General features: G+C 41.4%; 2 protein-coding genes across 2 annotated transcripts in view; one reads left to right on the top strand and one right to left on the bottom strand.

The window, feature by feature from the left end:
• The window catches only part of LOC134574875 (zinc finger MYM-type protein 1-like), a 37,845-nt gene extending 23,021 nt beyond the window's left edge, over positions 1 to 14,824 (bottom strand). The window contains exons 1-4 of the mRNA XM_063433923.1: positions 14,750 to 14,824; positions 14,499 to 14,707; positions 4,860 to 4,961; positions 4,628 to 4,723 (exon numbers count right to left, since the gene is read on the bottom strand). Of these exons, the coding sequence (XP_063289993.1) occupies positions 4,628 to 4,723; positions 4,860 to 4,893 (130 nt within the window). The 5' untranslated portion in view covers positions 4,894 to 4,961; positions 14,499 to 14,707; positions 14,750 to 14,824. The remainder of the gene's footprint in view (positions 1 to 4,627; positions 4,724 to 4,859; positions 4,962 to 14,498; positions 14,708 to 14,749) is intronic.
• A 33-nt stretch (positions 14,825 to 14,857) lies between these two features.
• The window catches only part of LOC134574873 (zinc finger protein 84-like), a 75,680-nt gene continuing 65,869 nt past the window's right edge, over positions 14,858 to 24,668 (top strand). Inside the window, exon 1 of the mRNA XM_063433922.1 lies at positions 14,858 to 14,928. The gene's annotated coding sequence lies outside the window, so the exon portion shown is untranslated. The remainder of the gene's footprint in view (positions 14,929 to 24,668) is intronic.

Raw genomic sequence — 24,668 nt, 5'->3', positions numbered from 1 at the left:
ATAGTGACAGGAAAATAAACTTGTTTTCCTGGCACTATAGTGTTAATAGGTCCCCACCACCCTCAGTTTCCCCCCCCCCCCCGCCGGGATGAAGGGGGAGAAAGGGGTTAATCACTTACCTTTCTCCAGCGCTGGGCTTCCTCGGCGCTGGGGAAATCTCCTCCCTCTTCCGCTGAATGCGCATGCCGGCAAGAGCCACGCGCATTCAATCAGTCCATAGGAAAGCATTACTTAATGTCACCGTTTACACTTAAAATGTGATATAGTAAGAAAGAAGGTGATTTGCGCACACAGAAAAAAAATGTGTGTTTTACCTTACACATAGAATTTTCTCAGGTAACCTCACTACAGGTTATTTGTAAGACCTATATACAGACAAATAGAATACACATAGTGTAACCTGTATAAAACAAATAGTATTATAAAGGAAATATATCTTCAAACTCACAATTTTCAGAGCCCATTCAAAGTTGGCTCTAGACTTATAGCGCTTGTCATCTCATCCTTGAGACATTCGATAGTAATATAACGCTTGGGTAATTTTAGCTGCACCGGATTTTATAAAAGACTAGCGCCACTGTGTCCTTTTTTCTGTTTTATCTTTTTTTTTTTTTTTTGTAAATTTTTTATTATGACGAACAGGTGAGTACAGAAACAAACAGTCATACACCACAACAGTGTATATACGGCAGGTCAGTTCGAAAATTAACATCAAAAGTAAGCATTTTTATCTTCTGATCATCTGATATGCAACAAGCGTCATATGGTTGTTCATTAGCCAATAAAGCGTAGGCAACTCTAGCAAAGTGACAAGCGAACAAATATAGTTAGATGCATCGTTAAAAGCTAATGCCATTCCAGTAACATCAAAAACCTCTCAATGAAAGCTAAATAATGGGATAACTTAGGGCCCCTATTCCGTGGCACCTTCAGGTGGCCCGGTTTTAAGTCTAATAGCCGGGAGAGAAGGTGGTGTTCATATTTGTAGTCATAACGAGTTGCGACATACATGGTTGAGGGCCCCTGCGTAATCCTGAGTGGGAGCAGTGTCGAGGACATGTGAGTATTTATTGATGAGCTAAGTGCATTGTGTAGCAATTGAGGGTGTGATTGTCTAGCACATACAGTGCACCACTAGGGGTGTAACCCTCAAGTCCTCGTCCTAGTCTAGGGTCCCCTGGGGGAGAACCTCCAGTGGCTACTCATGTTACAGGAGTGGTTTAGGTGAGTCTGTCCACTTCGTAAGTCCGTCAGTCAGACGCCTGATGGGGTGCCTTGGAGTGTCGCAGGGCGTATGTTATGTTCCCTTCCCCTCGTCGGTCTATTGAGTCATACTGTGGAGTCGTTGTTCAGTTCGTTCAGCGTCCTAGTCGTCCCTGTAGTCAGTTTTTTGTTTTTTATTTAATGTTTTGGGGGGTGATGGCACTGGAGCGCCTCTCTGGTATCTACTACAAAGTTCTCCTATAGTTCACGCATCCTCACAGTCAGGTACCCCCGGTCCGGCCCCCCTGGGGCAGTCCGAGCCGCCACCACTGAGTCCCAGAAATGGGTCGCGTGGGGATGAGTAAGAGACCTCGTATATTGTTGGAAGGAGAAGAAGAGGGGGGGGGGAGGGGGGGAGGGGTTGGGTTTAGATATGGCACCAGACATCAGCGCACGCTCGGTCTCTCCAAGACCGTATGAAACGGTGTGTTTCATGGTCTCCCTGCTCCTGGTCGTGAGAGGTATACATACCACGGGGTCCAGGCCTCTACATGTTTGGTACTCCTTCCTAGCAATTCTGCATATCGCGCCTCAGCCGTGTGGATGTCTTCTACTCTCTGAAGCCAGTCCGTCACAGTCGGTGGTTGTGTTTGCTTCCATTTAGCGGGAATGGATGCTTTAGCCGCATTTAGTAGGTGTCGAACTATCGACCTCTTGTATTGGGCAATTGAGCCCTCGGTGTGATGGAGTAGGGCCATTTCTATGGTGAGGTCAGGTAAGTCTCCCAGTATGGTCTTCATCTCTCGTTGTATATCCTCCCAAAACGGCTTAATCCGTGCGCAGTCCCACCAAATGTGTCTTATTGTGCCTGTGTGGGATTCGCATCTCCAACATGCGTCTGAGGATCCCGGGAATATTCTATGTAGCAAGGAGGGGGTCTTGTACCAGTGGGAAAGCAGCTTGAAGTTGACCTCCTGGTAATTGGTGCTGATGGAGCTCTTGTGCTGCAGAATCAATATCTGTTCCCATTGTGTGTCAGTGAACGTCCTATCCGTCAGCTCTTCCCATCTTCTTTTGAACGCCGTGTTCCTGGAGCGTTCTCCCGTTATTAGCCGTTGATATATGACTGAGACTCTGCCATCGGCATCCGAGTCAGTCGTGCAGAAATGTTCAAACCACGTTAGTTCCCTATGTATTGCTACCCTGTTGGGAAGGTTATAGTAAAAATGTCGTAGTTGCGCATAATGAAATCTATGCATGAGTCTGTTTTATCTTTTAATCTTAGATGGACCTGGCACCCAGACCAGTTCATTGAGCTGAAGTGGTTTGGGTGCCTATAGTGGTCCTTTAACTCAAACATGAAGTGAATGATATTATACAGTTTAGTCATTACTATTGTAACCTGGGTGATTTTCTATTGGAGCGTATTTTACCACTTGTTCTCTCTGTTCATTACAGCTTGAAACTTTACATTGGCTTCATCAGGACCAGTTCCTTCCACAGTTGCAACAGATGTATTCACAAGGATTCATTCCTCTAGAAAGATGTTGTCTCAGAGACACCATAGGGTTGACTGTCTGGTTGTGTTGATTCAGTTTTTGTTGATCATTTGGCTTCGACATTGTAGCGGATTGCATTAAGGCTGTCCTCAAAATTTATGTGTTTTAATATGCTTTCGTGTATTGCTTATTCTGTGTTCACATTGTAATATCACTACGTTTATTATACGAGTGAAACTACCGAACAATCAGACCACCCCAGGGATAAAAGTACCTCTCATTACCGTTCGCAACAATGTTGCAAACCCCTAATTGGCAATCAGTACTTTGTTCTATGAGTGGCCGCCATTCGGGATACGAACACGTGCCGGTGGCCATCTTAACTCTTGAAGAGCGGTGTTTGGTCGTCGAGTGTCTGGAACCCAAATCGGACACTCGACTAAGCAAACACCGCTGAGACCTCCAGACTTCCATATCTTCGTGCTGAAACAACCGAACGAGCCACCATTCGGTAGAAAGACTCATATGAACAAGGGGATTCACATGAAGGCAAGCAACAGCTACTTCATTCGGTATTTTCATCCGTTTATACCCACGAACAAAGACCGATCGCAAGGCCAAAACTTATGGAACTGTTTTCGGCTACTGTTCAGGCGGTCGGTTAAAACTTTACTCCTCCATAACTCCCGAACCCCTGGTCCGATCAGGGTGATTTTTGAGTATGTGGCTTACACAGATCAGGGCTATCACGGGATACCATATTTAGGGGTGTACCCTATGTATTTGGGGTACATCCAGGAACTGGGGAAATAATGTACATGGAAGTGGATTATGTGTCATGCTGAGGGGAGGAGATGTGTGGGAGGTAACATGTATTTTATTGGTTACTGTATTAATTACTGTGGGAGAATTGCTTAAAAGCAGGCATGTGAAATGAAACCTCAGTTCAGTTCTGCTCCTCATGCTGTGTGTCGTCCAGTCATTGGGTAACGTAATGGGATACCTTTGGATTACTTTACTAATCGTGGATATTATTCTCTTGGGTTTTACTACTTGTTCCTGAGCCTTACTTGGATTACCAGCGGAGATAGTCTGTGAAAGACCAGCTCTCCGCTACAGACATCACCAAGAAAGAGGAGTGGCTTAGGGTCACATGGGAGTATATGGAATGTGGACTGCTCTCATTGGCTAAATGTGTTAGATGGTTAACCCTTCGAGGGTACTTGTTTTTTCTATCAATATCTTAATATCCTTTCTTTGCTGCTGAGGAATAAAGAAAGAGATAAAGCATAATATTCGTCTCCGTGTTCTTAATAAAATCATGACTTTACTTCACGTACTTGGTAAAATCTGATAATAATCACTCAAATGTTTTCTGTGGTATGAGCTAATATTACCAATCAAACCTGGATGCAAAACCCATCAGAATCAGAGGGAAGTGTAAGCCTTTCAATGGTCACTGGAAATTACTCACTGAATGTGTTTTATTACTAACATGCCCCAGCAGTAACCGGACCTGATCGTGTTTTATTACTAACATGCCCCAGCAGTAACCGGACCTGATCGTGTTTTATCACTAACCTGCCCCAGCAGTAACCGGACCTGATCGTGTTTTCTCACTAACCTGCCCCAGCAGTAACCGGACCCGATCGTGTTTTCTCACTAACCTGCCCCAGCAGTAACCGGACCCGATCGTGTTTTCTCACTAACCTGCCCCAGCAGTAACCGGACCCGATCGTGTTTTCTCACTAACCTGCCCCAGCAGTAACCGGACCTGATCGTGTTTTCTCACTAACCTGCCCCAGCAGTAACCGGACCCGATCATGTTTTCTCACTAACCTGCCCCAGCAGTAACCGGACCTGATCGTGTTTTCTCACTAACCTGCCCCAGCAGTAACCGGACCCGATCGTGTTTTCTCACTAACCTGCCTCAGCAGTAACCGGACCCGATCTCTTAGTTTGCTCGGGTTCTTCTCCTTGCTCCATCACAGATTTAATTGGAGGTGTTGAACTGATGAATCCTGTATGTGTATGATCAGATTATTATTAATTAATTATGCTGTTATTAAATCATTTAATGCTATTGAAACTATTCTTTAGTTACACAAAGAAACCCAGGGAGACAGATTTCCTATAGAGAGGGTGAGATGTCCTTACCCAGAGAGCTGAGGGTCTGGTAATTCTCCATCATCACATCCCGGTAAAGCTCCACTCCTCCTCGGAGAAGTAAACGGCCACTTCCTCAAACTCACAGTGGTGCTGAATGAGAAATATTGTTACAAATAATCAGACAAAAAGCAGACTCTGGAGAAGGGGATACATAGTGTCACTACTGGACAGAACCTTTACCAAGTATGAGAGGGGTCACAGAGCCTATTTACAGTATGTCATTACCGGACAGAACCATTACCGGGGGATAGTGCTGGCGGTAGGTGTGACTAGGAGGTGTTATACGGTAAGTGTGACTATTAGGTATTATACGGTAGGGGTGACTATTAGATATATGGTAGGGGTGGCTATTAGATATTTTACGGTAGCGGTGACTATTAGGTATTATATGGTAGTGGTGACTATTAGGTATTATACGGTAGCGGTTGCTATTAGGTATTATACGGTAGGGGTGGCTATTAGGTATTATACGGTAGCGGTTACTATTAGATATTATACGGTAGGGGTGGCTATTAGATATTATACGGTAGGGGTGGCTATTAGATATTATACGGTAGGGGTGGCTATTAGGTATTATACGGTAGGGGTGACTATTAGGTATTATACAGTAGGGGTGGCTATTAGGTATTATACGGTAGGGGTGACTATTAGATATTATACGGTAGGGGTTATTATTAGATATACGGTAGGGGTGGCTATTAGATATTATACGGTAGGGGTGGCTATTAGATATTATACGGTAGGGGTGGCTATTAGGTATTATACGGTAGGGGTTACTATTAGGTATTATACGGTAGGGGTTACTATTAGGTATTATACGGTAGGGGTTACTATTAGGTATTATACGGTAGGGGTGGCTATTAGGTATTATACGGTAGGGGTGACTATTAGGTATTATACGGTAGGGGTGACTATTAGGTATTATACGGTAGGGGTGACTATTAGATATTATACGGTAGCGGTTACTATTAGGTATTATACGGTAGCAGTTACTATTAGATATTATACGGTAGCGGTTACTATTAGATATTATACGGTAGGGGTGACTATTAGGTATTATACGGTAGGGGTGACTATTAGGTATTATACGGTAGCGGTTACTATTAGATATTATACGGTAGGGGTGGCTATTAGGTATTATACGGTAGCGGTTACTATTAGGTATTATACGGTAGGGGTGACTATTAGGTATTATACGGTAGCGGTTACTATTAGATATTATACGGTAGGGGTGGCTATTAGGTATTATACGGTAGCGGTTACTATTAGGTATTATACGGTAGGGGTTACTATTAGGTATTATACGGTAGCGGTTACTATTAGGTATTATACGGTAGGGGTGGCTATTAGGTATTATACGGTAGGGGTTACTATTAGGTATTATACGGTAGCGGTTACTATTAGGTATTATACGGTAGGGGTGGCTATTAGATATTATACGGTAGGGGTGGCTATTAGATATTATACGGTAGGGGTGGCTATTAGGTATTATACGGTAGGGATGGCTATTAGGTATTATACGGTAGGGGTGGCTATTAGGTATTATACGGTAGGGGTGGCTATTAGGTATTATACGGTAGGGGTGACTATTAGGTATTATACGGTAGCGGTTACTATTAGGTATTATACGGTAGCGGTTGCTATTAGGTATTATACGGTAGCGGTTACTATTAGGTATTATACGGTAGGGGTTACTATTAGATATTATACGGTAGGGGTGGCTATTAGGTATTATACGGTAGCGGTTACTATTAGGTATTATACGGTAGGGGTGACTATTAGGTATTATACGGTAGCGGTTACTATTAGATATTATACGGTAGGGGTGGCTATTAGGTATTATACGGTAGCGGTTACTATTAGATATTATACGGTAGGGGTGGCTATTAGGTATTATACGGTAGCGGTTACTATTAGGTATTATACGGTAGGGGTGGCTATTAGGTATTATACGGTAGGGGTGGCTATTAGGTATTATACGGTAGCGGTTACTATTAGGTATTATACGGTAGGGGTGGCTATTAGGTATTATACGTAGGGATGGCTATTAGATATTATACGGTAGGGGTGGCTATTAGGTATTATACGGTAGGGGTGGCTATTAGGTATTATACGGTAGCGGTTACTATTAGGTATTATACGGTAGCGGTTACTATTAGATATTATACGGTAGGGGTGGCTATTAGGTATTATACGGTAGCGGTTACTATTAGGTATTATACGGTAGGGGTGACTATTAGGTATTATACGGTAGCGGTTACTATTAGATATTATACGGTAGCGGTTACTATTAGATATTATACGGTAGGGGTGGCTATTAGGTATTATACGGTAGCGGTTACTATTAGATATTATACGGTAGGGGTGGCTATTAGGTATTATACGGTAGCGGTTACTATTAGATATTATATGGTAGCGGTGACTATTAGATATTATACGGTAGCGGTTACTATTAGATATTATACGGTAGGGGTGGCTATTAGGTATTATACGGTAGGGGTTACTATTAGATATTATACGGTAGGGGTGGCTATTAGGTATTATACGGTAGCGGTTACTATTAGGTATTATACGGTAGGGGTGGCTATTAGGTATTATACGGTAGCGGTTACTATTAGGTATTATACGGTAGAGGTTACTATTAGGTATTATACGGTAGGGGTGGCTATTAGGTATTATACGGTAGCGGTTACTATTAGGTATTATACGGTAGGGGTGGCTATTAGGTATTATACGGTTGGGGTGGCTATTAGGTATTATACGGTAGGGGTGGCTATTAGGTATTATACGGTAGGGGTGGCTATTAGGTATTATACGGTAGCGGTTACTATTAGGTATTATACGGTAGCGGTTACTATTAGGTATTATACGGTAGCGGTTGCTATTAGATATTATACGGTAGCGGTTACTATTAGGTATTATACGGTAGCGGTTACGATTAGGTATTATACGGTAGGGGTGGCTATTAGGTATTATAGGGTAGCGGTTACGATTAGGTATTATACGGTAGCGGTGGCTATTAGATATTATACGGTAGGGGTGGCTATTAGGTATTATACGGTAGCGGTTACTATTAGGTATTATACGGTAGGGGTGACTATTAGGTATTATACGGTAGGGGTGACTATTAGGTATTATACGGTAGGGGTGGCTATTAGGTGTTATACGGTAGGGGTGACTATTAGGTATTATACGGTAGGGGTGGCTATTAGGTGTTATACGGTAGCGGTTACTATTAGGTATTATACGGTAGGGGTGGCTATTAGGTGTTATACGGTAGGGGTTACTATTAGGTATTATACGGTAGCGGTTACTATTAGGTATTATACGGTAGGGGTGGCTATTAGGTGTTATACGGTAGGGGTTACTATTAGGTATTATACGGTAGCGGTTACTATTAGGTATTATACGGTAGGGGAGACTATTAGGTATTATACGGTAGGGGAGACTATTAGGTATTATACGGTAGGGGAGACTATTAGGTATTATACGGTAGGGGTGGCTATTAGGTATTATACGGTAGGGGTGGCTATTAGGTATTATACGGTAGGGGTGACTATTAGGTATTATACGGTAGGGGTGACTATTAGGTATTATACGGTAGGGGAGACTATTAGGTATTATACGGTAGGGGAGACTATTAGGTATTATACGGTAGGGGTGGCTATTAGGTATTATACGGTAGCGGTTACTATTAGGTATTATACGGTAGCGGTGACTATTAGGTATTATACGGTAGCGGTGACTATTAGGTATTATACGGTAGCGGTTACTATTAGGTATTATACGGTAGCGGTTACTATTAGGTATTATACGGTAGGGGTGACTATTAGATATTATACGGTAGGGGTTACTATTAGGTATTATACGGTAGGGGTTACTATTAGGTATTATACGGTAGCGGTTACTATTAGGTATTATACGGTAGCGGTTACTATTAGGTATTATACGGTAGCGGTTACTATTAGGTATTATACGGTAGGGGTGACTATTAGGTATTATACGGTAGCGGTGACTATTAGGTATTATACGGTAGCGGTGACTATTAGGTATTATACGGTAGCGGTTACTATTAGGTATTATACGGTAGCGGTTGCTATTAGGTATTATACGGTAGCGGTTACTATTAGGTATTATACGGTAGGGGTGACTATTAGATATTATACGGTAGGGGTTACTATTAGGTATTATACGGTAGGGGTGACTATTAGGTATTATACGGTAGGGGTTACTATTAGGTATTATACGGTAGGGGTTACTATTAGGTATTATACGGTAGGGGTGGCTATTAGGTATTATACGGTAGGGGTGGCTATTAGGTGTTATACGGTAGGGGTGGCTATTAGGTATTATACGGTAGGGGTGACTATTAGATATTATACGGTAGGGGTGGCTATTAGGTATTATACGGTAGGGGTGACTATTAGGTATTATACGGTAGCGGTTGCTATTAGGTATTATACGGTAGCGGTTACTATTAGGTGTTATACGGTAGGGGTGGCTATTAGGTATTATACGGTAGGGGTGGCTATTAGGTATTATACGGTAGGGGTGGCTATTAGGTATTATACGGTAGGGGTGGTTATTAGGTATTATACGGTAGCGGTTACTATTAGGTATTATACGGTAGGGGTGGCTATTAGGTATTATACGGTAGCGGTGACTATTAGGTATTATACGGTAGCGGTTGCTATTAGGTATTATACGGTAGCGGTTACTATTAGGTATTATACGGTAGGGGTGGCTATTAGGTATTATACGGTAGGGGTGGCTATTAGGTATTATACGGTAGCGGTTACTATTAGGTATTATACGGTAGCGGTTACTATTAGGTATTATACGGTAACGGTTACTATTAGGTATTATACGGTAGCGGTTGCTATTAGGTATTATACGGTAGCGGTTACTATTAGGTGTTATACGGTAGGGGTGGCTATTAGGTATTATACGGTAGGGGTGGCTATTAGGTATTATACGGTAGGGGTGGCTATTAGGTATTATACGGTAGGGGTTACTATTAGGTATTATACGGTAGGGGTGGCTATTAGGTGTTATACGGTAGCGGTTACTATTAGGTATTATACGGTAGGGGTGGCTATTAGATATTATACGGTAGCGGTTACTATTAGATATTATACGGTAGCGGTTACTATTAGGTATTATACGGTAGCGGTTACTATTAGGTATTATACGGTAGGGGTGACTATTAGGTATTATACGGTAGGGGTGGCTATTAGGTATTATACGGTAGCGGTTACTATTAGATATTATACGGTAGCGGTGACTATTAGGTGTTATACGGTAGCGGTTACTATTAGGTATTATACGGTAGGGGTGGCTATTAGATATTATACGGTAGCGGTTACTATTAGATATTATACGGTAGCGGTTACTATTAGGTATTATACGGTAGGGGTTACTATTAGGTGTTATACGGTAGGGGTGGCTATTAGGTATTATACGGTAGCGGTTACTATTAGGTATTATACGGTAGGGGTGGCTATTAGGTATTATACGGTAGCGGTTACTATTAGGTATTATACGGTAGCGGTTACTATTAGGTGTTATACGGTAGGGGTGGCTATTAGGTATTATACGGTAGCGGTTACTATTAGGTATTATACGGTAGCGGTTACTATTAGGTGTTATACGGTAGGGGTGGCTATTAGGTGTTATACGGTAGGGGTGGCTATTAGGTATTATACGGTAGCGGTTACTATTAGGTATTATACGGTAGCGGTTACTATTAGGTATTATACGGTAGGGGTGGCTATTAGATATTATACGGTAGCGGTTACTATTAGGTATTATACGGTAGGGGTGGCTATTAGATATTATACGGTAGGGGTTACTATTAGGTATTATACGGTAGGGGTTACTATTAGGTATTATACGGTAGGGGTTACTATTAGGTATTATACGGTAGCGGTTACTATTAGGTGTTATACGGTAGGGGTGGCTATTAGGTGTTATACGGTAGGGGTGGCTATTAGGTATTATACGGTAGGGGTGGCTATTAGGTATTATACGGTAGGGGTGGCTATTAGGTATTATACGGTAGGGGTGGCTATTAGGTATTATACGGTAGGGGTTACTATTAGGTATTATACGGTAGGGGTTACTATTAGGTATTATACGGTAGCGGTTACTATTAGGTATTATACGGTAGGGGTGGCTATTAGGTATTATACGGTAGGGGTGGCTATTAGGTATTATACGGTAGGGGAGACTATTAGGTATTATACGGTAGGGGTGGCTATTAGGTATTATACGGTAGGGGTGGCTATTAGGTATTATACGGTAGGGGTGACTATTAGGTATTATACGGTAGCGGTTACTATTAGGTATTATACGGTAGGGGTGGCTATTAGATATTATACGGTAGCGGTTACTATTAGGTATTATACGGTAGCGGTTACTATTAGGTATTATACGGTAGGGGTGGCTATTAGATATTATACGGTAGCGGTTACTATTAGGTATTATACGGTAGCGGTTACTATTAGGTATTATACGGTAGCGGTTACTATTAGATATTATACGGTAGGGGTGACTATTAGATATTATACGGTAGCGGTTACTATTAGGTATTATACGGTAGCGGTTACTATTAGGTATTATACGGTAGGGGTGGCTATTAGGTATTATACGGTAGGGGTGGCTATTAGGTATTATACGGTAGGGGTGGCTATTAGGTATTATACGGTAGGGGTTACTATTAGGTATTATACGGTAGGGGTGGCTATTAGGTATTATACGGTAGGGGTGGCTATTAGGTATTATACGGTAGCGGTTACTATTAGGTATTATACGGTAGCGGTTACTATTAGGTATTATACGGTAGCGGTTGCTATTAGGTATTATACGGTAGGGGTGGCTATTAGGTATTATACGGTAGGGGTTACTATTAGGTATTATACGGTAGCGGTTACTATTAGGTATTATACGGTAGCGGTTGCTATTAGGTATTATACGGTAGGGGTGGCTATTAGGTATTATACGGTAGCGGTTACTATTAGGTATTATACGGTAGCGGTTACTATTAGGTATTATACGGTAGCGGTTACTATTAGGTATTATACGGTATCGGTTACTATTAGGTATTATACGGTAGGGGTGGCTATTAGGTATTATACGGTAGGGGTTACTATTAGGTATTATACGGTAGGGGTGGCTATTAGGTATTATACGGTAGCGGTTACTATTAGGTATTATACGGTAGCGGTTACTATTAGGTATTATACGGTAGCGGTTACTATTAGGTATTATACGGTAGCGGTTACTATTAGGTATTATACGGTAGCGGTTACTATTAGGTATTATACGGTAGCGGTTACTATTAGGTATTATACGGTAGCGGTTACTATTAGGTATTATACGGTAGCGGTTACTATTAGGTATTATACGGTAGGGGTGGCTATTAGGTATTATACGGTAGCGGTTACTATTAGGTATTATACGGTAGGGGTGGCTATTAGGTATTATACGGTAGGGGTGGCTATTAGGTATTATACGGTAGGGGTGGCTATTAGGTATTATACGGTAGGGGTTACTATTAGGTATTATACGGTAGGGGTGGCTATTAGGTATTATACGGTAGGGGTGGCTATTAGGTATTATACGGTAGCGGTTACTATTAGGTATTATACGGTAGCGGTTACTATTAGGTATTATACGGTAGGGGTGGCTATTAGGTATTATACGGTAGCGGTTACTATTAGGTATTATACGGTAGCGGTTACTATTAGGTATTATACGGTAGCGGTTGCTATTAGGTATTATACGGTAGGGGTTACTATTAGGTATTATACGGTAGGGGTTACTATTAGGTATTATACGGTAGCGGTTACTATTAGGTATTATACGGTAGCGGTTACTATTAGGTATTATACGGTAGCGGTTACTATTAGGTATTATACGGTAGGGGTGGCTATTAGGTATTATACGGTAGGGGTGGCTATTAGGTATTATACGGTAGGGGTGGCTATTAGGTATTATACGGTAGCGGTTACTATTAGGTATTATACGGTAGCGGTTACTATTAGGTATTATACGGTAGGGGTGGCTATTAGGTATTATACGGTAGCGGTTACTATTAGGTATTATACGGTAGCGGTTACTATTAGGTATTATACGGTAGCGGTTGCTATTAGGTATTATACGGTAGGGGTGGCTATTAGGTATTATACGGTAGGGGTTACTATTAGGTATTATACGGTAGGGGTGGCTATTAGGTATTATACGGTAGCGGTTACTATTAGGTATTATACGGTAGCGGTTACTATTAGGTATTATACGGTAGCGGTTACTATTAGGTATTATACGGTAGCGGTTACTATTAGGTATTAGACGGTAGCGGTTACTATTAGGTATTAGACGGTAGGGGTTGCTATTAGGTATTATACGGTAGGGGTTGCTATTAGGTATTAGACGGTAGCGGTTGCTATTAGGTATTAGACGGTAGCGGTTGCTATTAGGTGTTATACGGTAGGGGTGGCTATTAGGTATTATACGGTAGGGGTGGCTATTAGGTATTATACGGTAGCGGTTACTATTAGGTATTATACGGTAGCGGTTACTATTAGGTATTATACGGTAGGGGTGGCTATTAGGTGTTATACGGTAGGGGTGGCTATTAGGTATTATACGGTAGCGGTTACTATTAGATATTATACGGTAGGGGTGGCTATTAGGTATTATACGGTAGCGGTTACTATTAGGTATTATACGGTAGGGGTGGCTATTAGGTATTATACGGTAGGGGTGGCTATTAGGTATTATACGGTAGCGGTGGCTATTAGGTATTATACGGTAGGGGTGGCTATTAGGTATTATACGGTAGGGGTGGCTATTAGGTATTATACGGTAGGGGTTACTATTAGGTATTATACGGTAGGGGTGGCTATTAGGTATTATACGGTAGCGGTTACTATTAGATATTATACGGTAGCGGTTACTATTAGGTATTATACGGTAGGGGTGGCTATTAGGTATTATACGGTAGCGGTTACTATTAGATATTATACGGTAGCGGTTACTATTAGGTATTATACGGTAGCGGTTACTATTAGATATTATACGGTAGCGGTTACTATTAGATATTATACGGTAGCGGTTACTATTAGGTATTATACGGTAGGGGTGGCTATTAGGTATTATACGGTAGCGGTTACTATTAGATATTATACGGTAGCGGTTACTATTAGGTATTATACGGTAGGGGTGACTATTAGGTATTATACGGTAGGGGTGGCTATTAGGTATTATACGGTAGGGGTTACTATTAGGTATTATACGGTAGCGGTGACTATTAGGTATTATACGGTAGGGGTGACTATTAGGTATTATACGGTAGGGGTGGCTATTAGGTATTATACGGTAGGGGTTACTATTAGGTATTATACGGTAGGGGTGGCTATTAGGTGTTATACGGTAGGGGTGGCTATTAGGTATTATACGGTAGGGGTGGCTATTAGGTGTTATACGGTAGGGGTGGCTATTAGGTATTATACGGTAGGGGTGACTATTAGGTATTATACGGTAGGGGTTACTATTAGGTATTATACGGTAGGGGTGGCTATTAGGTGTTATACGGTAGCTGACCAGGCGGTTGCTTAGTAACAGTACATACCTGGCTCTCTCTCCCAGACTCCCCGCACTGTGTCAGGGAATGCAGACAGTGGAAGGATTACTGTGGATCGCGCCGATATGACGTCATGTATCAGGCCCCGCCCCCTGTCTCCGCGCATGCTCAGTCTGTGTCCGGGATTTGCCAGAAACCATCATGGCCGCCGCTGACTTCCTGTGTCTCCATGGTAACCGCTCGGAGGGCCGCTCTTATTACTCCGACAGTCTGACACTCCCTCCTCCCGGCGCACGACCTTCACTCCCCGGAGCGGCTGCTCACACTCAGCGCGGACTCCACATCCGGGACCTGTGACAGCTTCCGGGCGACCACACAGGAAATGACGTAATAAAGGCGGGACCGTGTGACGCATGCGCAGTCTGCATCCAGACAGAGTGTGACTGACAGACTGAGAGCTGGGAGAGCACAGAGGTAGTGGATCCAGGGCTGGGACTCCCAGTGACAGCAGGGTTAATAATATTATTATAATAAATATATAGATAGTCATAATAATAATAATAATATAGTGAGAATAATAATATATAATAATAAAAATAATATATATAGTGATAATAATACAGTAATAATAATATATAGTCATAATAATAATATATAATAATAATATAAATAATAATAATAATAATAATATATAATAAAGTAATAATAATAATATATATAGTCATAATAATAATAATATAAATAATATAGTGATAATAATACATAATAATAATAATATATAATAATAATATAAATAATATATATAGTCATAATAATAATATAAATAATAATATATAATAATAAATATATATATATAGTCATAATAATAATATATAATAATGATATAAATAATATATAATAATAATATAAAATATGTATAGTCATAATAATAATATATAATAATAATAATATAAATAATATATATAGTCATAATAATAATATATAATAATAATGTAAATAATATATATAGTGATAATAATATATAATAATAATATAAATAATATATATATATAGTCATAATAATAATATATAATAATATATAGTAATATATAATAACATAGTAGTAATAATAATAATATAGTAATAATAATAATATATAATATATATTATTATTATGACTATATATATTATTATTATTACTACTATGTTATTATATATTACTATATATTATTATATATATTATTATTATGAGTGTGTGTGTGTGTATATATATATATATATATATATAATAATATATAGTAATAATATATAATAATATAGTAGTAATAATAATAATATATAATAATATAGTAGTAATAATATATATATAGTCATAATAATAATATATAGTGATAATAATTTAGTCATAATATATAGTGATATTATACAATAATAATATAGTCATAATAATAATATATAGTCATAATATATGTGGCAGAACCAACCTCGCCTCTGGCCACTGGAGGAGCCTGGTCGCCCGCCTCCTGCCACTGGACTATGGCCCCATGTTTAACACTCTTTTTTTTCCCTGCATGAAGGCTGGTTCGTGCCTTTCTGCGGACTGTTAAAGCCATGCTACCCCAGATAGCTATGCCATGGAGCCCAGCCGTATACTGAAAGACTGTATGAAAGACTTTGGCTCCATGGCGATTGAACTGTATGTATGTGATCTGAGCGCCATCCGGTAATAATGTGCGCTCAGATCTAAGCTATCTGGGGATAGGTAGAATGTGTATGTTCTATGTTATAAATGTAACAGTATGTATTTGTATGTCTTTTATTGTCCTTTGTCTGCCATGTGGTTAATGGAGTTTTGCCTCTGTCCTTGGAGATAATTGGATTACTTCCCAATTATCTCCAGGACAGAGAGGAGGGATTGTGATGCATTGTGGGATTGTAAGCTTGTGATTGGTCAATGTCCAATATGTTTCCCAGTCTTCCATCTGGTCCCCTAGGGGAGTGTCCACCAGGTGGGAGACCTGCATAAAAGCCGGGCAGGTAGCCACAGTAAATCAGTTCTGCTTGACCCTCAAACGAAGTGTCGTCTCGTTCTTGGGGGGAATTGGATTGTATGCTGTTACAGTGCGACTGCCAGGAGTGTAAGCTGTTCGTATGGTTTTTCCTGTTCGGCTGTTTACAGCATTCGTGTGTTTCCTGTTCGTCAGTTTGGAGCATTCCCCTGGTTCCTTTTCGAGAGATTGGTGAATTCATGTGTTTGCAATTCGGGAGATTGGTGATTGCAGTAGCTGCCTGTGCATCTGAAAAGGGGAATATCGCCTAAACGTTTTTTAACCTCTTGTGTGCAAAACGGTCCGTTACAATTGGTGGCAAGCGACTGGATCATTCCCACAGCCCAGAAGGACAGCTACAAGGTAACACCATTCCCTGGATTTACAAATTGAGGGCAACGCTAGTACCTGTACAGCGCCCCTATCTTCAAAAGAAGCAACTTCAGCAGAGCAAGCATGGCACCCAGCTACACTCAGGAGCAGTTTGACAGAAGGTTTACCTCGCGGCTGGCTTTCTTTGGACCCAACCCCGCGGAGAGATGCGTGCAGCTCGTTAGGAGACATGTAGAAGAGTACTTGCAGGTCGGAGCAGGGCGGACACGTGAGTTGGCAGGTTGGGAGAGACCCCAGCGGCAGTGCGAGTTACAGGGAGCCGAAGGTGCCATCCTTCCTCCACAGCGGCAGTGTGTACCCCAGGGAGCTGAAGGTGCCGTCCTTCCTCCCCAGCGGCAGTGTGTGTCCTTAAGAGAGGAGACAGTTGGTCCCTCTCCCTAGCGGTCAAGTGAGTCCCAGGGAGCCGAAGGTGTCGTCCTTCCTCCCCAGCGGCAGTGTGTGTTATTAGGAAAGGAGACAGGTGGTCCCTCTCCCCAGCAGTCAAGTGAGTCCCAGGGAGCTGAAGGTGCAGTCCTTCCTCCCCAGCGGTAGTGTGAGTCCTAGGGAGCTGAAGGTGCCGTCCTTCCTCCCCAGCGGCAGTGTGAGTCCCAGGGAGCCGAAGGTGCCGTCCTTCCTCCCCAGCGGCAGTGTGAGTCCCAGGGAGCCGAAGGTGCTGTCCTTCCTCCCCAGCGGCAGTGTGAGTCCCAGGGAGCCGAAGGTGCCGTCCTTCCTCCCCAGCGGAAGTGTGTATAACAGGGAGGTGAAGGTACCGTCCTTCCTTCACAGCGGCAGAGTGTCCTGCAGGGAGCAGAGTCAATCGGTCTCTCACCCCAGCAACAGTACAATATATTGAAAGGGGAGACAGTCGGTCCCCCCCCTCCACCATCAGAGAGAGTGTCAGAGCCTGCTACCCCCTCTCCCCAGCGGCTGAAAGTGTTCCAGGGAGAGGAGTCTGTGACCACCTCTCCCCAGCGGCAGCTTATTTCACAAAGGGTAGACCCTATTCTCCCAGATGGGGCAGATGAGACAGTCGGTCTCGCTCCCAGCAGCAGGACAATATATTGAAAGGGGAGACAGTCGGTCCCCCCCCTCCACCAGCAGAGAGTCAGGGAGAGGAGCTTGTCATCCCTTCTCCCCAGCGACAGAAAGTGTGTAAGGGAGAGGAGCTTGTTATCCCCTCTCCCCAGCGGCAGCTTAGCCCACCAAGGGGAGATGATACGCCCCACATCAGTGCAGATGGGATGGTGGTCTCTGCACATGCCTCACAGGGACTAGGGATGGTCGGTCCTGTTCCCCAGCAGCAGGGATGTTCATCCAAAGGGGAGACAGCCTGTCTTCCCCTCCAGCAGCAACACCAGGTGCAGAGCGAGGAGCCTACTACCCCTTCTCCTCAGTTGGGCTCCAACCAGGCTACTCCCGTGGTAGCGCTGGCACCAGTGCAGAGTACCGCTGGTCTTTGCCCACTCAGCAACCCACTGATCTGGAGGTCTAGTAAACCAGAGCCAGAGCCGTGGTGGAGCCCCTGGACATGGACAGGCTACCCACTACCCCAGGTGCAGTAACCAAACTTTGTGGGTGGGCCACTCTCTGGATTATGTGTTGTGGGTGGGTTGCTGGACTAACCAGGACACTGACCAACAGGAGGTCAGATTCCCTGTTAGTCTGATTGGTAAAGGGGAGAAATATGGCGGGACCAACCTCGCCACTGGCCACTGGAGGAGCCTGGTCGCCCGCCTCCTGCCACTGGGCTATGGCCCCATGTTTAACACTGTTCTTTTTCCCTGCAGAAAGGCTGGTTCGTGCCTTTCTGCGGACTGTTAAAGCCATGCTACCCCAGATAGCTATGCCATGGAGCCCAGTGGTATACTGAAAGACTGTATGAAAGACTTTGGCTCCATGGCGATTGAACTGTATGTATGTGATCTGAGCGCCATCCAGTAATAATGTGCGCTCAGATCTAAGCTATCTGGGGATATGTTGAATGTATATGTTTTATGTGATAAATGTAACAGTATGTATTTTTATGTATTTTATTGTCCTTTGTCTGCCATGTGGTTAATGGAGTTTTACCTCTGTCCTTGGAGATAATTGGATTACTTCCCAATTATCGCCAGGACAGAGAGGAGGGATTGTGATGCACAGTGATTGGTCAATGTCCAATATGTTTCCCAGTCTTCCATCTGGTCCCCTAGGGGAGTGTGCACCAGGTGGGAGGCCTGCATAAAAGCCGGGCAGGTATCCCCAGTAAATCAGTTCTGCTTGACCCTCAAACGAAGTGTCGTCTCGTTCTTGGGGGGGAATTGGATTGTATGCTGTTACAGTGCGACTGCCAGGAGTGTAAGCTGTTCGTATGTTTTTTCCTGTTCGGCTGTTTACAGCATTCGTGTGTTTCCTGTTCGGGAGTTTGGAGCATTCCCCTGGTCCCAATTCGGGAGATTGGTGAATTCATGTGTTTGCAGTTCGGGAGATTGGTGAATTCATGTGTTTGCAGTTCGGGAGATTGGTGATTGCAGTAGCTGCCTGTGCATCTGAAAAGGGGAATATCGCCTAAACGTTTTTTAATCTCTTGTGCGCAAAACGGTCCGTTACAATATATAATAATAATATATAGTGATCATAATAATATAATATATATAGTGATAATATATAATATATAGTAATAATATATAAAAATAATATATAGTGATATTATATAATAATAATAATAATAACAGAGTGATAATAACTAATAATAATATATAGTGATAATATATCATAGTATATAGTAATAATAATATATAGTGATAATATAATCATAATATAGTGATAATTATAATATATAGTCAATAATATATAATAATATAAATATAGTCATAATAATAAGAATAATATATAATATAGTCATAATAATAATGTAAAATAATAATAGCTGATAATAATATATAGTGATAATAAGAATATATAATAATATAGTGATAGATATTAATATATAGTGATAATGTATAATAATATATAGTGATAATAGATAATATGTAGTGATAATATATAATAAGAATATATATATATATATAGTGATAATATATAATGATAAAATATATAGTGAAAATATATAATAATAATAATACATAGTGATAATATATAATTATAATATATAGTGATAATATATAATAAGAATAATATATAGTGATATTATATAATAGTGATTATATATAATATATAGTGATAATATATAGTAATAATATATAGTGATAATAGATAATATATAATAAAAATATATAGTTATAATTAATAATATATAGTGATAATATATAGTTATAATAGATAATATATAGTGATAATATATAGTTATAATAGATAATATATAGTGATAATATATAAGAATATATAGTTACAATATATATTAATAAATTATAGTGATGATAATATATAGTGATAATATGTAGTGATAATATATAATAAGCATGGAGAGCAAAAAACGGGGCACAAGAGAATACTGTGAACCAGCAGCAGCTGAAATAGCCTGCCCTTCGCTGGGTCCACGCTCAGATCTCAAGCTGGTTTTAGCTCATCTTGTGCCATTACAGCTTGAGATCTGAGCGGGGACTCACCGAAGGGCAGGCTATTTCAGCGGCTGTCCGTTCTCAGTATACTCTTCCGCCCAGGTTGTTTGCTCTCCATAAGTTTAAAGGGTAATCCAGACTTGGACCGCTTTCACACGGTGCCTAGAGAGATATCAGCTTTGCCTCACTGATGATGCCTTACAAGGCTGAAACAATCGTCTGGGGTTGCTGTGTCTCTCGTGCAGAGGGAACTTGCTGGCATTTCGGATCTGGACTGCCCGTATGGGTGGGACCAGTCTGATATGCTTCAGATATGTTTTCTCTGTGATGGCACAAGATGAGCTAAAACCAGCTTGAGATCTCAGCAGGGACCCACCGAATGGCAGGCTATTTAAGCGGCTGTCCGTTCTCAGTAGTCTCTTGCGCCCAGTTTTTTTGCTCTCCATGATTATTATATATTATCACTCCATATTATTATTATCACTATATATTATCATCACTATAATTTATTAATATACCGTATATACTCGAGTATAAGCCGACCCGAATATAAGCCGAGGCCCCTAATTTTACCCCAAAAAACTGGGAAAACTTATTGACTCGAGTATAAGACTAGGGTGGGAAATGCAGCAGCTACTGGTAAATTTCTAAATAAAATTAGATCCTTAAAAAATTATATTAATTGAATATTTATTTACAGTGTGTGTATATAATGAATGCAGTGTGTGTGTATGAGAATGCAGTGTGTGTGTATGAGAATGCAGTGTGTGTGTATGAGAATGCAGTGTGTGTGTATGAGAATGCAGTGTGTGTGTATGAGAATGCAGTGTGTGTGTATGAGAATGCAGTGTGTATGAGTGCAGTGTGTGTATATGAATGCAGTGTGTGTATGAGAATGCTGTGTGTTTGAGTGCAGTGTGTGTGTATGAGAATGCTGTGTATGAGTGCAGTGTGTGTGTATGAATGCTGTGTGTATGAGTGCAGTGTGTGTATGAGTGCAGTGTGTGTGTATGAGTGCAGTGTGTGTGTATGAATGCTGTGTGTGTGTATGAATGCTGTGTGTATGAGTGCAGTGTGTGTGTGTATGAGAATGCTGTGTGTATGAGTGCAGTGTGTGTGTAGGAATGCAGTGTGTGTGTATGAGTGCAGTGTGTGTGTATGAATGCAGTGTGTGTGTATGAATGCAGTGTGTATGAGTGCAGTGTGTGTGTGTATGAGAATGCTGTGTGTATGAGTGCTGTGTGTGTGTATGAATGCAGTGTGTGTGCATGAATGCAGTGTGTGTGTGTATGAATGCAGTGTGTGTGTATGAATGCAGTGTGTGTATGTGTGTGTGTAATGCAGAGTGTGATGCAGAGCCTTGGTGGGGGGTGGGCATTTTTATTTTGTAATTATTATTTTAATATTTTTTCATTACATTTTTGTATTATTATTATTATTTTATTTTATTATTATTTTATTATTATTTTTATTTTATTATTTTTATTTTTTTTATTATTATTAATATATATAAATTTTTTCGTCCCCCCTCCCTGCTTGCTAGCTGGCCAGGGAGGGGGGCTCTCCTTCCCTGGTGGTCCAGTGGATGGGCACTGTGTAGGAGGGGGCTGTGGGGGCTGCAGAGAGATGTTACTTACCTTTCCTGCAGCTCCTGTCAGCTCTCTCCTCCTCCGCCGGTCCGTTCAGCACCTCGGTCAGCTCCCAGTGTAAATCTCTCGCGAGATTTACACTGTGAGCTGACAGAAGAGCTGAACGGACCGGCGGAGGAGGAGAGAGCTGACAGGAGCTGCAGGAAAGGTAAGTAACATCTCTCTGCAGCCCCCACAGCCCCAGTCTGTATTATGGCAATGCAAATTGCCATAATACAGACAATTGACTCGAGTATAAGCCGAGTTGGGGTTTTTCAGCACAAAAAATGTGCTGAAAAACTCGGCTTATACTCGAGTATATACGGTATATTATATATTCGCACTAAATAATTTTGCTCTATATAATCATATTTAGTATTAATAAATAATAATATAAAGTGATAATATATATTAATAAATTATAGTGATGATAATATATAGTGATGATAATATATAGTGATAATTATAATAATATATAGTGATAATATGGAGTAATAATATATATTATATTGTAATAATAATATACATTGATAATATATATTAATATATAGTAATAGTAATATATAGTAATAATAATATATATTGATAATATATAATATGTAGTGATAATTTATACTGATCATAATATATTGTAATAATAATATACATTGATAATATATTGTAATAATATACAATGATAATACTATATGGTGATAATGATAATATTTTGTGATAATATATAAATATTTAGTGATAATATAGAATAGTGATAATATATATAGTGATAATATAGAATATATATTAATAAATTATAGTGATGATAATAAATAGTGATAATATATACTAATTATAAATATTGTGATAATATATTGTAATAATATGTAGTGATCATAATATAGAATATATGGTGATAATGATAATATATAGTGATACTGATAATAGAGATAATATATAGTGATGATAATTATAATATATAGTGGTAATATATATATAGTGATAATATGTATAATGATAATACATAGTGATATATAATATTTAGTGATAATATATATTTATTTAGTGATAATATATATAATGTATATTAATAAATTGTAGTGATGATAATATATAGTGATAATTATAAAATATATAGTGATAATTATATTTGATAATATATAGTAATGATCTTATATAATTTGTGTGACGGACCGCTGGCACTCCGACCGAGTACCTCCGCCAATGGATGCTCCTAGCACTTGCCGAGGACTCAGAGCACTCCAACCGACACCATCAGCACTGCGGACCCCACTTCCAGCGATGCAGCTGCGCCGGGGTCTCGCCGTCTCTCACCAACCCTGGATCCACGACCAGGATCCAGCTCCCAGTGGGTGAACCTCTCCTAAATCCAGAGAGCGTAGCAGGAACAAATCAAGCTCTTACAAGAGCTTACTCTGGGGAGTAAGTGATTATTGCAATCCCCAGAGTGTAGATATCCCTTCCCCCAAGCATGAGCCAAATTTCCGGTAATACTCTGCCGTCCCTAAAAACGCAAGCACTTGGGTTTTGGTGCGCGGTTGGGGCCAATTGGCAATAGCTTCTACTTTGGCGGGTTCAGGCCGCTGTTTACCTGAACCCACCCGATGCCTGAGGTACTGAACCTGTCAGGCTTAAGCGTAAGCCCTGCTGCCTGAATTCTCTCTAGTACCCTGGAGACATGTTCGAGGTGAGACTCCCATGTGCCACTGTAGATGGCTATGTCATCTAGATAGGCACATGCGAAGTCCTGAAATCCCTCTAGGAGTCGGTCAGCCATCCGCTGAAAGGTAGGCAGGGCATTCTTCATCCCAAAGGGCATAACCTTGAACTGGTATAGCCCAAATGGGGTGACGAATGCCGACTTGGGGATGGCCGCGGGTTCCAGAGGGATCTGCCAATATCCCTTACATAAATCCAGGGTAGTGAGATAATTCCCCCAGCTATTCTATCTAAGAGTTCATCTATTCTAGGCATGGGGTAGGCATCCGTTATGGTTCGGTCATTGAGCTTCCGGTAGTCGACACAGGTACCAGTACAACCCGGGGAGGCCCAAGGACTCTGGGAGGGTTCTATAACCCCTAGTTGGAGCATCTCCTGTATCTCGGAGAGCATATTGTCTCTAACGGCCGCAGGAATACGGTAGGGCTGCTGCCTTAGTGGGGTCTCTCCCTGGGTCTCCACGCGGTGGACAGCAGCTGAGGTGTACCCAGGTAAGGCAGAAAACATGGCCCGGTATTCCTGAAGCAGCTGAGAGGCCTCGCCCTTTTCCCGGGAGGTTAACGTCTCTCCCAGCTGTACCTGATCTGATCTATGGAGTTGGGGCTGGGTGCTAGTAAGTCTGGTAAGGGCAGCCTCTCGTTGTCCTCACAGGCAGGGGCGCATACGGCTGCCACATCGCCTGTCCGTTCAAAATAAGGTTTCAGCATGTTCACATGAAAGGCTCTTCTGATCCTTTCATCTGAACACTTGCTGACTATGTACGTGGTGTCACTAATTTTCTCCACCACCTTAAAAGGCCCCTGCCATGCAGCCTGAAGTTTGTCCTTTTTAGAGGGCTTCAGAGCAAGCACTCGCTGCCCTATTTCCAAGACTCTTGAGCCCCCCTATCGTCCCATCGCTTCTGGCGGCTCTGGGCCGCTTGCAGGTGCTCCCGG

This window comes from Pelobates fuscus, chromosome 10 (genome assembly GCF_036172605.1).
Source record: "Pelobates fuscus isolate aPelFus1 chromosome 10, aPelFus1.pri, whole genome shotgun sequence".
NCBI lineage: Eukaryota > Metazoa > Chordata > Amphibia > Anura > Pelobatidae > Pelobates > Pelobates fuscus.
This window is presented reverse-complemented; position numbering and strand designations above follow the sequence as displayed.